At 47.7% G+C, this 14,612-nt stretch overlaps 1 protein-coding gene across 1 annotated transcript; it reads left to right on the top strand.

The window, feature by feature from the left end:
- The first annotated feature begins 308 nt into the window (after window positions 1-308).
- Window positions 309-12,511, top strand: LOC139775714 (uncharacterized). Its single transcript, XM_071711953.1, has 4 exons — window positions 309-1,095; window positions 5,453-5,765; window positions 9,115-9,192; window positions 9,722-12,511. Exons 2-4 carry the CDS (start codon window positions 5,607-5,609, stop codon window positions 10,787-10,789), a joined length of 1,305 nt encoding a protein of 434 aa, XP_071568054.1. The 5' UTR covers window positions 309-1,095; window positions 5,453-5,606; the 3' UTR covers window positions 10,790-12,511.
- The last annotated feature ends 2,101 nt before the right edge of the window (window positions 12,512-14,612 follow it).

The raw sequence follows: 14,612 nt of genomic DNA on the forward strand, positions 1-14,612 counted from the left end.
ACGGCGGAGGGACAAAGTACAAGAAACGAACAGCTGGAATGACGGAGAGGAACGAGCGCGCGAACGAGCGAGAGGGAAACAGCTGGACCGTCCGTGTTGCCTCCAACGCGGCGCGCGGCGCGGGGAGACGGATGCTGCGGCGAGGCGGAGATCGAGAGGGAGAAGGAGAAAGAGATGGGGGAAGATCGGAAGAGATAGACAGATAGAAGGAGCGAGAGGACGGCAGCGGGAAGGACGGCGGCGCGAGAGAGATCGGGCCGGCGAGGAGCGAGGAGGACGACGGAGCGAGTATAGTCGCGAGAAGGCCGCGGTAGTCTTTCTCGGCTGGCTAGGTGAGATAAGGACGAGGCAGACAAACGGACTGACGAAGGTGCCTGAGGTAGGGATACTCAGTCTCGCGGCCACGTGCTACACGAGCGCACGCCCCGAGCCGGCCGGCGGTCCAGCCAGCCAGCCAGCCAGCTACGACACCGTTTCCTCTTCTTCCTCGTTCTCGTATCATCCCGTGCGCGCTTCCTCCCAGTTCCTCCCATCCGTTTTATCGGTCCGTCCGTCCGTCCGTCTCCTTTTGTCAGACGGAAACCGTCGAAAAGTCGCGCGACGTAGTCCCGAGCGCGATCGAGCATCGCGATCGATCGGTGGTGGTTCTCCAGCATGCTCCGGGAGGAGCATCGCGCGCGCAGTGATCTCGAGGAGATATCGGAAGGACACTCGGCTACTGTGATCCGCGCGGAGGGCGATATCCTCGTACTGTGATTCTTCCCGACGGATGATCCGCGTTTCTTCTCTGCCGGAGGATATTTTCGACACCAGTGTGTATCGTATAGATGAATATCGGCGGGTTTGGTGTAATCGCGACGTTACCGTATAACAACAGAACGATCACGTACTGTTTGACAACACAGTGCGTGGATGAAGAGCGTGTGTCGAATGTGTGCTTTCTGTGCTGGATAAGGCAATGACGTGTGCTGTCACGGCGGACTGACATGCGTCCGTAGGTGCGACGCGGACGGTGCGGATAATTAAGGAAGGGTTTGATACGGAAGTGTATCGAGAGGAAGAGGAATAAACGCACGTGTGGAGAACACCGCGTAGGTATGTATATTGACATATATACAGTAGTTGAAAAGAATGGATGAGGATCTAAAACTCGTAAAAGTAAAACTGTTACAATCTGTCCACTTCTCCTCTTTTCTCGCATATTTGTTATTATAGTGATTTAATGGAATAAAAATAGAAAAAAAGCTTACAACTTTATAAGAAATATTTTATAAGAGATTGATCAATTATCGATTTTTTGCGGAAGAGCTTAAGAAACTTCTCACAGATCCGCCTATGCTTCCTTAAGCATTCTTATTTTTTATTATTCTACATATTCTTCAATATTCTTAAACCGTACCGCTTCTCTGTTTTTTTAAATTTATTAAAAGCAAATATGTCCGATGACTTATCGAGTGAATTACATTAGTTAGATTGTCATTTGAATGACAGAATCAAGATTCCAGTGACATTTCACACAATCGCGCGAGAAGATTTCAGGTGTCGTGCGAAATTAAAGTTTATCTTCGCTCGGTTACTTACATCATAATTTTTTGATATAACGTGGACCATTGTCTCTCTCATATTTACTGAGTAGCAATTAACAATCGTGACGTTATATTCTCGTGGCACGTTTGACATAGTGCCAGATGACGATAGCACGATCATTTATTGCCATCTCGATCAAGAACGTAACGATATCTCTGATACAAAAGTGCAATCTTCCATTATTTCATTTATCAAATACCTGTTTTCTCATCCTCAATTAATCTCTCGCGTTGAAATCGAATTAAAATCTGCGTACTTAACATCGGCTAAATCTTAGAAATAAGTTCGACGCTTTCGGCATTCAGACACGAAGCTTTTAAAATGATGATAATCTGTGTCGCAGAAGATTCTCAATTAAAAATTTTATATCCACGATATAAATACTGTACTTTATAGCCATAAGTTCGCGGTAACTTATGTGGGTCGATCTCAGTGCTCGCGATTAATAATGTACAATATGTACATGATTGCGTACAATTTGACAAGCCAGCAACTGGTGCCGTTACACGAAAAAAATCGATTCAGACCGCGCGGGTCAGTTACGATTAATTTGTCACAGCTTAGGGAGAAGGGAGGGGGCGCAACAATTTCAACTGTCTGCAGCCAGTGCTGTGATATCCGTGTGACGTGCCGCTTATAACCGGTTCATTAAAGCTGCAGTCCGCTTGTCACTCATTGGTTGCCATTGCGATCGAGATGTTCATCCGGCGAAAAGGAGAAACTGTAAAAAAAAAGGAAAAGAAAGAGAAGTGACGCTTATATATACACAATGTTTATGGATGATGTCTTTGACGCACGAATGTATCTCATCTTTAATCATTATTATTACGAAGATGAGTATAGGCAAGTTGATCATGAACACAAATCTTTGTCAGATGGAGAAAAATTATTGTCGGACAATCGAATTATTAATAGCAAAATAGGAGTGGCGGTGGCTTTCGCAAAGCTGGAGGAATCGATAAGAGAGTCAACGAATCGACAACGGAATCGTCACGAGGAACCGTTAGAAATCGGCATTATATCGCGAAATAAATTTGCGTGCCTCGAAGAATATTTCAATAAATCGGCGCGCGATCTTTCACGGATTAATTGGATGCCACGGGCCGCGGCAAATAGCGGGATATTTTGGAGTATGGAAAATATATTTAAGCTTTTGTGTATCGTACTGGATACGGTAAGATAATTAATTCGAGATTCTCAGTTTCGATCGGGCGCACTTCGACCCGCAACGGAACGCGCTTTAAGCGACGCAGAGCGGAACATTGTTCCGTAACGTCAAATGTCAAAGCTCGTCGATCGATCGCCGTTGCGGCGAAGATTTAACATCTCCATGCGTGCCATGCGGCGCTATTATCTTTCACCGGTGCGCCGCTAATTACGCTTTAATATCCTAATTATTTCACAGATTAAGCTTACAATCGATATTACGATCGCCGCGCGGCTCGCAATAAAACTATTCGCGCTGATCGTTCACGCAACCATTTATTACCGAACGAGCGGGAGGGTACCGCGCGCGCGCGCGCGCGCGCTCGCGTTTATGTTTGTCTCGCACGAAGAAGAAACGATTTTTCCTTCTCCCGATTCTTCAAGGATGGTGCCGCGATACGCGTAAATATCGAGAGACGTGGAATCGCACGATGACAGCTGAAACATATCGGCGATGACGGTGTGCGCCGGTAATAGTCGCGAGCGCGAAACGTGAGGAAACGAATGTCCTTCGGCGTCGCGGCTAATGAAATACACGCTCGTGAACGTGGCTCAAAAACGCAAATAGGAAAAATCCTGATGGCACCCGATGGTCAGTCGCCGTCGTCATTGCCGTCATCGTCGCCGTAACTCCCGCGAACGACCGTGTTTATCGCCGCGTTACAATTGCGCTACCGCCGACCTGCCGCGCGCGCGCGTTAATCCGTGAAAACAAGGATTTATCGGAGCCGGAGCGCGGCGAGGCGACGATGTATTCAACGGAACCGGTCTTCCGCGGGCATGTACGGCTGTTAATTAATTTGTCATTAGTCAGCGCGGAAAGATGAGAGGCGCGCAATAAAATTTATCGATGGCCGCGGCGGCGTGCCTCCTCTTTGTCACGGAGGCGGCCGATTACGCCGATTTTATTTTAATAATACGCGCGCGCGGGAGCAACGCGCCCGTCCGATCGCTCGCGAAAACGATCGTTTAGTGATATTGCGACGATTTTTTTTATTAAAGTACACATCATATCGTTTCTACACCATACGGCAATTATTTTCCTCTTCTCGACATCACGCGAAGGTAATTTTATGTTGTAAATGTACTGTTGTAAATGTACTGTTGATGTACTGTACTGATGAAGTATGTAAACAATAATTCCTCGTTAGTTAAGTGCCGAATTGTTATTGATCACATCCTGGGAACAAGCTATTCTTATAGAAATGTTTCCAAATACTTCAAAATAGAGTCTGTATAGCAATTGTAGGATATGTAGTTATTGGATGTTCAAAAGTCATTCTTGCTATGAATTATTACTGGAAGCGAAAATAAAGAAGAATCTCTATTGTTTCAACATTGTACTAAGACGATTACACTTTAAATAGCCTCAAATTATTGCGAATCGATAGAGTTTTGGATAAATAAAGCTTCGTCAGCTGGTGGATACTTATTCGTTAAGGTCCATTAATGTTCTGGAGTAAATACAGCAATTATCCTTAACATATGCCATCGCAGCTTATAACGCGTTACAGTTTAAATTTAATAAACTCGTAGAACTTAACGCAATTCGCGTGCTTCAATTATAACCCATGAATACTAGAAATCTCGTGTATAATCTTTTTACTGCTATAGATTCCCGCATATATAACGCGATCGTGTTGCAATTATATGCCAATATTACTCCGTAGATCGCGTAGATTAACTCAACGCGGCGGCGCCAATTACCGCGTTCTTAATCGTGGCTTTGTGATTGACCAGGGAAAATCTCGGTATCCTCAATTAACATTTACTTTCAAATCGCATCTTGGAACTGGATTAATTCTCCGGGCAACGATCGTTATCCCCGAGGCGCGTCGCGATATTATTCCTGAAAAACCCGGAACACGGAGATTTACTTTTCGAGTTATTTTGTGCAACGGACGAATATATTAGTTTCCACGACGTATTTATGACATTTACTTATGCCGTTCCATCTCGAGTTGCGCGGCCGACGCGAGTTTCTTTTCGACGAATTGAAATTAAACACATCGGTAATCAAAGTGTGCGCACGGTTTACACGCGCCGGTTGAGTTCCCACGTGGTACGCGGGTCGAAAATTAATACGTGGCAGTAATTAGCTCTCGTATTTATGCGTCTCTCGCAGGGCGGCCTGCGTTAACATTGGTAATGGCGTTACACCGTTGTAAACACGACATGTTATCTCGAGCGATACCGAAGCCGGGATCTCGGGGAGAACGTTTGGCCGATTTCGGTGGACTCTCTCTCTCTTTCTCTCTATCTCTCGTTTCTGCGTCCGCGATCCGCCCGCTCGTATTCTGGAATAATTATTATACAACGCGCTGATATACGCCACCTTGAGCGCTCGTTCGCCGTAAAAATACCGCTTTGATAGTGGGAGATATGTACGCCGTTAGCGTACATTTGGGTGTTCTGTCGCTGGGAGGTGGCATTCCTGCCGGACGCAAATACCTTGTATAATGTATTATATAGCGAATGAATCGCCGAATTCGAATAAGATATTATGATCTCGAACATGCATGGTGAGCAACAGTAATAGATAAAATATTCGAAGCTTGTTTGGAGGAAGTAGTTATTATCATCACTAACAAGCGACACTAGATGTTATCGAGAGATTATTCTCGAGAATTATTTGTTCGTCTTTTTTCTTCTTTATCAGGCCGGAAGTCAGGCGCCGCGCGTGAACGTTTCAGCGATAAGCGCGGCGGCACGCGAGAGGTGTAACAAAATGTTGGCTCGCTACATCAAGCGGAAAGAGGGTAGGTCGGGTCACAGGCCAGGACGGCTGACATCGAGGGATTAAAACGTGTCGAATGGATGTGGGCGATCTGTCGGGACCGGCAGGATTGGTAGGGAGCGGATCCATCTCGGTTGCGACGGGTGTTGGTATTATCGCCAACGCGACATCCGCCACCCCAGGGTGGTGGACGCCTACGTCGACGATCACATCGGCAGCGGCCAACACCGACGTGGTGAGTCTCATTTTTTTCTCTCGATCGTTAGTCCTAAAAAAAAAATGAAGAGGACATGTAATTATCTTGATCAATATATCGTCAATCTATTTTTGACATATCGCACCCCGAGAAGAATACTGTCACAACTAAAAAATTCACAATTTTCAAGAGAGAGAAAAAACAAATTCAATTCAATTTTTTTTAGTTGTGAGATAACTTAAGTAATGCAATTACAGTTATGATATTTTGTGATAATGAAACTTGTATACTATTTCTTGAAGAAATCTGTTGTGATTCACTTGTCAATTCACTTGTGACACTATTCATTCTGGAAACCTCGACATAAACTTTAAAAGAATAATGACATTTCTGCCCTGTGCAGCGGATTTTGTATATAAGCTTGTGACATTATTTAGCACGTCACATTTTAGACATACTTTTTATGGGCTTAACTCAAAGTCAAATTTTTTGAGTTGTGACAGTATTCTTCTCGGAGTGCAATATGCAATTTGATATACGCAACACCTTTTTTTTCAAAGAAAAATAAATTAGTGTATAACGTCATGCGTATGTACGTTTTTATACGGTACATAATATTAATGCGGGCACTTGCTTATAGTAGGCTTTTTTATAGCTGTATATTCACTTATAATAGGAGAATGACGAAAAAAAGCTTGAATATTTGTAATATTTATATTAATAATGTCGTAAGGTTAATCGTCGAACGAGAGAGATCCACGTGTCAGGTGGCATTTACTATAAATTACGGTCTTTCTTATTATTCAAATATGGTATTTCTGTGGCATTTAGTGTGCTTAATTGCGGGTCTCGCGTTTCAATTAAATTACAGTGTCTTTCGCGAACTGATCGGGTTGGAAACACATAGAAATCGCGCGAGTTTACGCTCGTCATCGTTAATCGCTCAACGGGTTGATTGGTATTTACACGAGGCCGGATTATTCTAAATCGCTAACCGAGAGGCCTGGAAATAACGGAATCGAGGGAACGATGGGAACCCCGAAAGAGAGGAGAAACGTGTCGTACGCGACGTAAAAAGGCCATCATAACATAATATCGGCACGTTCTCCTCTTCATTCAGCGTCGCTCGTGACGGGCACTTAATGAGATGATTCTCGTGTGTGGGACGTGGGTGGGCGACGAGAAGGATTCAAACGGATGCTGACCGTTCCCGTAGCGATGCAGATTATCCGCAAAATGCGGAGAAGAAGCGGCACGGACCGGGAGGAGAGCAGCGCGTTATTTAGTCCCGTCCGGCGGCGGCGTTCCGATGTGTGGCGGTCTGTGGCTGCGGGGATTAGAACCGAGGTGACATAGCCGCGTCATCTGTTGGACGTTTAACCTTTTTTGCCTCCTACCTCGGCCTGCACGTCGCTGCTCCTCGCCGTCATTTCCGCGAGAAGTCATCAGCCCGTACCGCGCGCATACGTTCCCAGGTTAATGAGATCGAAAGTCGTTTTCGAATACCCGCGCGCCACTGCCTGGTCTGCGTTTCAGCGTTCGCGACGATCGGCAGAAATCTCCGTCAGCCGGGATATTTGCGGAGGCTGCCGATTAATTTTTATCCCGCGAAACGCACGAAAATAAAGAGGGATCGCATTTCCGCACGGTATCACGCGGCGTTTACCGGCATCGATGCGGTAATTATGTTGGAGTCATTACGTCGAAATATACTCCCTTTCTCTCGAAATAGATTGACGAATTTAGGTCGCGCGAAAACCTCACCGCAAATACTCGCTCGCGTAATCGTTTTGTAATCAAATTCCGTGTACGACGAACGCGGTGCCTAAATCCGTTCGATCCGACGCGATATAAACTCGCGCGAGCTGCCGTTATCCCGCGTTAATACATGCGTTCTCGAAACCGAGTCCGGAGAGGCATCATTAAGCGTGGCTGTTCACCATCCGTGCAAATCGCGCAACAAACCGAAATATTAATGAATCGTAAAATTTACTTGTGAAAGTTATAAATGACCGCGAGCGACGTCGTTCCATCTGGCCGCGCGCGACGCCCGCGCGACGGGCAAAGAGGATTTCGAGCGAGCGCGCGCGTTTCGATCGTCCCCGACGATTCCCACTCGCGTAAACGCGAGCGATCAATTTCTCGTCGCGTTACGACAGAGCGGCGGCCGTTACTTTAGCGCGCACTCTTTTCGTGTGGGAATCAGATCCGCGCGAACAGAGTCGCATCCTCGCACAATCCGCGTGTTCTCGTCACTCCGCGCCTTTCTCGCGACGAGCCGAGCGCCTCCAGGCCGCGAGGGAGCTGTGCGGTCTAGTAATGACTGGCTAACTAGGTTTTAATAGGAAGGCGATTTCTCGCGGCGAGAGAATAGACCCCTCGCTGATCCTCGCGCGAACGAAGAGAAAGAGTCCTTCTCTCCCGCGCGACGTCACCGTCGAGGATCCTTCACGCGGAGCAGATGCGCGCTCGCGCTGATTGGCGGCTACAATACGCGCGCGGATCGGCCGCGATCGCACTTCGCACTGTTCGATAACAGATTGTAGTCGGATTGTAGAGGATATTAATGCGAGATTGAATCCGAGAATCCTCTGGATGACCTCAGATCGTAATCGATTGTGAAAAAAAGCCAGAGAAATAAATTTCTTTTTTCGATAAATAAATTGTCACTTTATTTTTAATGTAAAGTAATGCAAAATGGAGAAAATAGCACGTTTAAATGATACGTACAGTGAGGAAATAATATAGATTCGCTGGTCAGTTTTGAACATAATACAGATAATGGAATTGATCTAACGATTTGAAAATATTATCACACACATACATTTCTGTAATTCGTTTTATATGCGTAAATTGGATCATAGACAACACCTTACAAGCATTTTATATGTTAGTTTACGATATATCAGATAAAATCTATAATGCTTATTCAGACAAGAACTTGATTCAATTTTGTGACTCGCTTTAATCGCCATTGAAGAAGATATTAATATAATTAATCAATATTTTACACATGCAAGTAAGTTGATAAAAATATCGCTCTTGAGGGTTATTTATATATTAAAAGAAAATACTGGAAAGAATACATTTTGGTAATTTTAGATGTTATTCGTTCAAAAATCGAGGTGCAAAAAAAGATATTTATCGTTTTGTTCTTTTTCGATTATGATTTCATAAGTGATACCTTGTATCGAAAATAGAAAGCTTCGGCCGTATCCTATCACAGTGCTCCTCGTTGTTCCGATCTTGCGTTTCGAGAGCGTGCATTAGATCGAGAAACCCTTCCGTGATTGGCAGATATTGTACGGGGATCAGGCGCGATCGTCGGGCACATACTGAACGTCCTCAGGTCCCGAGCGTAACCACATGTCGCATCTTTTTGTTGCAGATGAATCAGCTCTGCAGGGTTTGCGGAGAGCCGGCCGCGGGTTTTCACTTCGGGGCCTTCACGTGCGAAGGCTGCAAGGTCAGTATCTTCGCGTCGCCATTCTTCCACGGCTATTCATCTGTATCATTATTCTCTGGTAACAAAACGAAGGAAGAAAAAAAAACAGATAAAGGAAGGACTTGCGATCGTTACGCGTTTCTCGCGACGCGAGACACTTGCGCCGAAAATTACGTAAATGGCGTAGAATCGCAAAGGGATAAAGAACATGTCGGAAATGCGATTTTTTATCGTCATTCGACGATGGTGCGAGGATATCTCGGTAAAATCAGACGATGACAATTCATTATCAAATTAAAAATTGTTACTAATTGGATCTGCATGCTGTTGTTTAAAGGCTTAATTGTACTTCATGAATTGTACGCGCATTTCTAGCTGAAACTCGTGAAACTTTCGACTGCTGACAATTTAGCTTTACTAACAGGTAGCTAAACGCTTATTTCAATGCGCGTTTCTCCCGTACGCCTGGTGTTTAATAAAGCGAAAGTGCAAATCGTTAATCGATCGCGACTGACCAATGCGCGCCCATTACGCTTTCTGTTGCATATAGTCCTTCTTCGGGCGCACCTACAACAATCTGGGTAGCATTTCCGAATGCAAGAACGGCGGCGTCTGCGTGATCAACAAGAAGAATCGCACCGCCTGCAAGGCATGCCGCTTGCGGAAATGCCTGATGGTGGGCATGTCCAAGTCCGGCTCGCGTTACGGCCGGCGCTCCAATTGGTTCAAGATACACTGCCTACTGCAGGAGCAGTCCCAGCAGGCGCAAAATCGCCTGATCAAAGATCCCAAGTCCGCGTACGAGAAGGCGTTCGGCTCGTTAGACGCCGCGAATAACAACAATAACAACAATACCGAGAACACCAGTAACACCAGCGCGAGTAGCATCGTCGGGATCGTCACCACGGCGACCACCACGGCGAACAGTTACCATCATCACCTGCACCACCATCACCATCCGGATCGGTTGCCCAAGAGGGAGGACGGCGCGCTCAGGCCGCCGGATATTCCGGTGCAGCTAAGGTCACCCGACATCCCGCCGAGAACCAGCCAGGAAGCGATTCTGAGGCCGGCCGATCTCCCGAGGGCCCCGCACGAGATGCTCAGGCCCGAGGTTTCGAGGTTTCCCATGTGGCGGGGCCCGCCGTTGTTTCATCCAGCGCTCACGCACATGCAGCTGCTGAACGCGCCGTTCTTCCCGTTCCAGCAACGCTTTATCGTACCTTACGTGAATCAAGTGGGCCCACCGCAGATGGCGACCAGCCTGTCGAGCTCGTCCAGCGAGAGCGTCAGCCCGCGATCGACTCCGTCGCCGACGAAGAGAAGCGAGGAGAATCGTGAGTGCCGCGAGATCGACCGCGACCCCGCCGAACGAGACCGATGTCCGAGAGCGGGCTCGATAGAGGTCGCGTACGACAAGAGTCTGACGTTCTTGCGATCCCTCGGGCCGGAACAGGAGGAGCCGATGGACCTCAGCATGAAGGACACACGGACGGACGGACAGGACGTGGACGCTGGCAGCATGGAGGACGAAGAGGAGGAGAAGTCGAGCAACAGCGAGGAGAATGAGCTTCAACAGGACACCGGACCGCCCTTGGACCTCACCCGGAAGACATGACCTCGGATGCCAAATGGTGCTCGCTAAGTGCTCAACCAATCGAACTCGATTCGATCGGGAAGGATCATTATCGGTGCCGGCTCCGAATCCGCGTGGATAATGGAGCAGTGTCGCCGAGAGCAATTTGTCGAGGAGGAAGGTGACGAGATCGAAGCCCCTTCCCGCGGTGGAAGAAAAGGAAGAGAAGACGGACGGATGGGAAAATAACGTGAGACGGAGGAAGAAGTGGAAGAAGGAGGCAAAGAAAGGTACGGTGAAGATGAGAATGGAGAAGAACGCGCGAATCACACGAGATGCGGAGAGAGGGTGAAAGAAGGTACAGTTACATCGTAATAACGCGGCGAGCGAGAAGCACGGCCGGGTGTCAAAGGTGCCTCGGCGCAAGAAACGAGAAGGCGACTCAGGGGGAAAAGAGGAGTAGCCGAATACGATTACGTTGGAACGACACGAGTGGGAAAAGCAGAAGGAAGGAGGAAGGGGTGGGGGAGAGAGCGCGGTCGGCCTACGCTGAAGAAGTGCCGCGCGTAGCCAGCCGGCATAAACGGCTTTACGATCGGCGATCGTCCGATCGATGAAAATTGCTCAAGCCGCTCGGTATTAGCCGACACACAAGTCCCTTTTGCCCGGTCGTACCCCGACGGCAGGTGCACATTGACGAAGCGACCGGAGAATATATCGGCTCGCGATACATTCTCTTTCGTCGGAGAAAACGTACGACGGACGCATCGTGCCTTACCGAAGCTGATGGCGTCAGACTATGCGCGACTCGCGATTCCGCCATTCGTATTGGAGTTTCGTGCATATTGTGGACGGGCATATTCGTCGCGTTTGCATTCGTCATTCATCATTCACGCGCTGAATTCGCCAGCGCCGGAGCGGTATATCGACGAAGTCGAAAGGGCGTGAAACACTACAAATCAATTCATTCGTAGTCGTTCGTGTATAGAAGCTGCGCTATGCGAACGAACGAGGCTACGAATCGCGAATCGTGTGGAAGGGTTCACACATTCGGGCGAACCGACGAATTTCCACTGCTGGATCACGAATCCACGCGAATCCACGAATCACGAATCGCGCATGTCGTAAGCACCAGCTCGAAGCGGTGCCTTAAAAAATAACGGCGGTTGAGAAAAAGAACCGCCGGTGATAGTTTAACGTTAAACGATATGTAACCGTTTGCCGTGCGTGGCGTGGCGACAACGCACGGCGGGATGGCCAGTGAGTGCTTCGCGCATACTATTGCGCCGACGAATCGTTCGGCAAAGTGTTCCGAGGCCCGGACGCCGTTCGATCCGATCCGAGCGTTCGCGTCGATTCGCGCGAAAAAAAGAAAAGAAATCGACGGCGATGCGCGAGATGATCGGACGACGATGATCCGGGCGCCGGATAAATTGTGATTCTGCGAATTCCAAGTGCTCTTAGTACGTAACTTATGTATATTTTTCGAAAGTCTTGTCGGGACGAACAAGGATCATATCGAGCCCAAGCGCGGGGGAAATCGTGTCCCGAAATGCTCTGATCGTGCCGATCGTCCGCGGTGGGATCCGCAGTTGCGCTCAAGTACAAAAAAAAAAAAAGAAAGAAAAGAGAGAAAAGAGGAGAGAGATACGCGGGAAGTGCGGTAGCCAACGATCGGACGATACGCGCGCGAGGCATTGGGCACCGTTTGAGTGTCCGAGTCGAGAGTATGAAAAATGAAATAAAGAATATTGTATACCTGAATGTGTGTGACACCTTTGATCGCCGTTCATTAATATCCCTCCACCGCTCATCGATCCCCCCCCCCACCCTCGATCTCCGCCACGTTCCTAACGCGAGACGGTATTCGATTACTTTCGTCTCCTCGCGCGTCTTTCACATTCCACGTTTGCGCCGCGCGCTATCGAACACGCGCGCGCGTGTATAATATTATAACGTGCGCGCGTAGACGCGTATCATCGTATCTGCGATGTTATTTATCTAGCAATAAATTTGTCCGCCTTGATATACTACGCAAAACACGTTTTCTCGATAGTTTCACGCCGACGCGACGCGACGCGACACCTCGGGAAGAATGATGCGATTCCCCGCGTCCCGGAGTCGAGGACGTCGAAAACGCCTGACAATAAATTTTCTTAAAAGTTCAGCAATAAACACGCGAGTATATCGATCGTAAGGTTTCTCCCCCTAAGGTCCCTTGACCGGGTCAGCCGGAGCACCGTTCCACGTTTGCGCGCGAAAAAAAAGGACTTATCGTAGAAGACGGCGAGCGAAACAAGCGCGCGAGCGACGTACCAGGAAGCGCGTACTTCTCGCACGCGGAAGTTTTATTGCTAATTACGTTATAGTCGTCGAAATCGAGGTGGTTTCCCGTCTCGGCGCGTAATATTCCGCGCACTTGCGAAGATCCCGATAATTTATGAATATCCGCGTCGCCACGAGGAACCTCGACGTGCCGCAATCCTCGAGGAGAGATCACGGCCGGAATTCACGTTTGGCGACACGACCCAACTGACCCAAGTCTGTAGAGATTTGTCTTAAAGGAAAGTTTTCGTCTGTTTTAGAACGCGCGCGACCTCCTTCGCGAGGTACATTAACGCATTCTTCGTCGATGTGCCATTATTAGTGCCGATTTTACGATGAAACGCATATGGCACCTTGTGTCTTATGAAGAACACAAATATCTCGATTATCTAAATGTGGTTTTAAAATTGTAATGCATCGGTTTTTCATCGACGGCATGCCACTTGGTATTATACACCGAACGCTTTGAATTTCAACTGTGCTGGACAATAACGTCCGCTGTAGTATTAATACCTGTTTAATTTATGCATGGCCTCCGTAGGCTTCGCGAGTATTTGCAAAAGATACTTCTCCAAGTTAGACTAGAACGTAATATGTCTGGCAACATAAATTGTGCAACGCGAAACGTGCAAAAGTTCGCAAAATCGTGTTTGCGGCGCGCAAGCCCCCGAGACACGAGATCTCTGTCAATATTCTCGCGGAACAAAATGGCCTTCCCCGCTGCTAGAGCTCTCAAATAGCGCTTCGTACATATTGCGAGCATGTTTTCGCATATATCCAATGAAAGAACAGACGATTCATGTTTTCCGTGCAGCGCAGGATAATTAATACTGCAGAGTTTACGAATCACTTAACGCGGTAATAGAAAACGCGCGATTTCTAATTGAAACATTCCAAAATATTTCTTCGTCGTTGAAAATATAATAACTACAGTTATTGCAATTTGCAAATTAATTGCCGCTGTAATGCTAAATGTAAACGTGCCGTGCCCAATTTTTTTTTCTCCTTGGAAATTACATCGTTCCTAAATGCGATATAATCATCCGAGCGCTTAAGCTTCGGCCCAATAAATTGCCCACACAATGCGGGTGGCTGCTTTTAATTTAACGAGCACTTTTATTCTCATCTCGATTCCGGGCGTTTAGCCGACCCTTTAATTCGCCGCGCTTATTACGGCACCGGGACCCTGTTATACGCGATATTAAATAACGCAATGATTCGCGCGCGGCGGTTACAATTATTATCATTACACATTTAATAACGCCCGACGCGAGGCGGACCGCGCGAGTTATCGTTGGCGCGCGGGATTCCCTTCTCGCGCGGCACGCCACGAGCGAGCCACGTTGGCGAAGGTTTCAACGGTAGTCGCTACTCGAGAGTCGCGTTTCCGCATTTCGATCCCTCCGCAGGGCCTCCTCCTCAACGACGCGGTATTGACGGCACATATTGCACGCATCTACACCAATGTGAGATGTTCACCTGCATACACCTGCGTACGCGCGTTCAAACTCGTAACCCCGCGACTGTAAAATCGCCGAGT

Source organism: Temnothorax nylanderi, unplaced genomic scaffold (assembly GCF_030848795.1).
Source record: "Temnothorax nylanderi isolate EJ_2023f unplaced genomic scaffold, tnyl_v1.0 TNYL_tig0103_pilon, whole genome shotgun sequence".
NCBI lineage: Eukaryota > Metazoa > Arthropoda > Insecta > Hymenoptera > Formicidae > Temnothorax > Temnothorax nylanderi.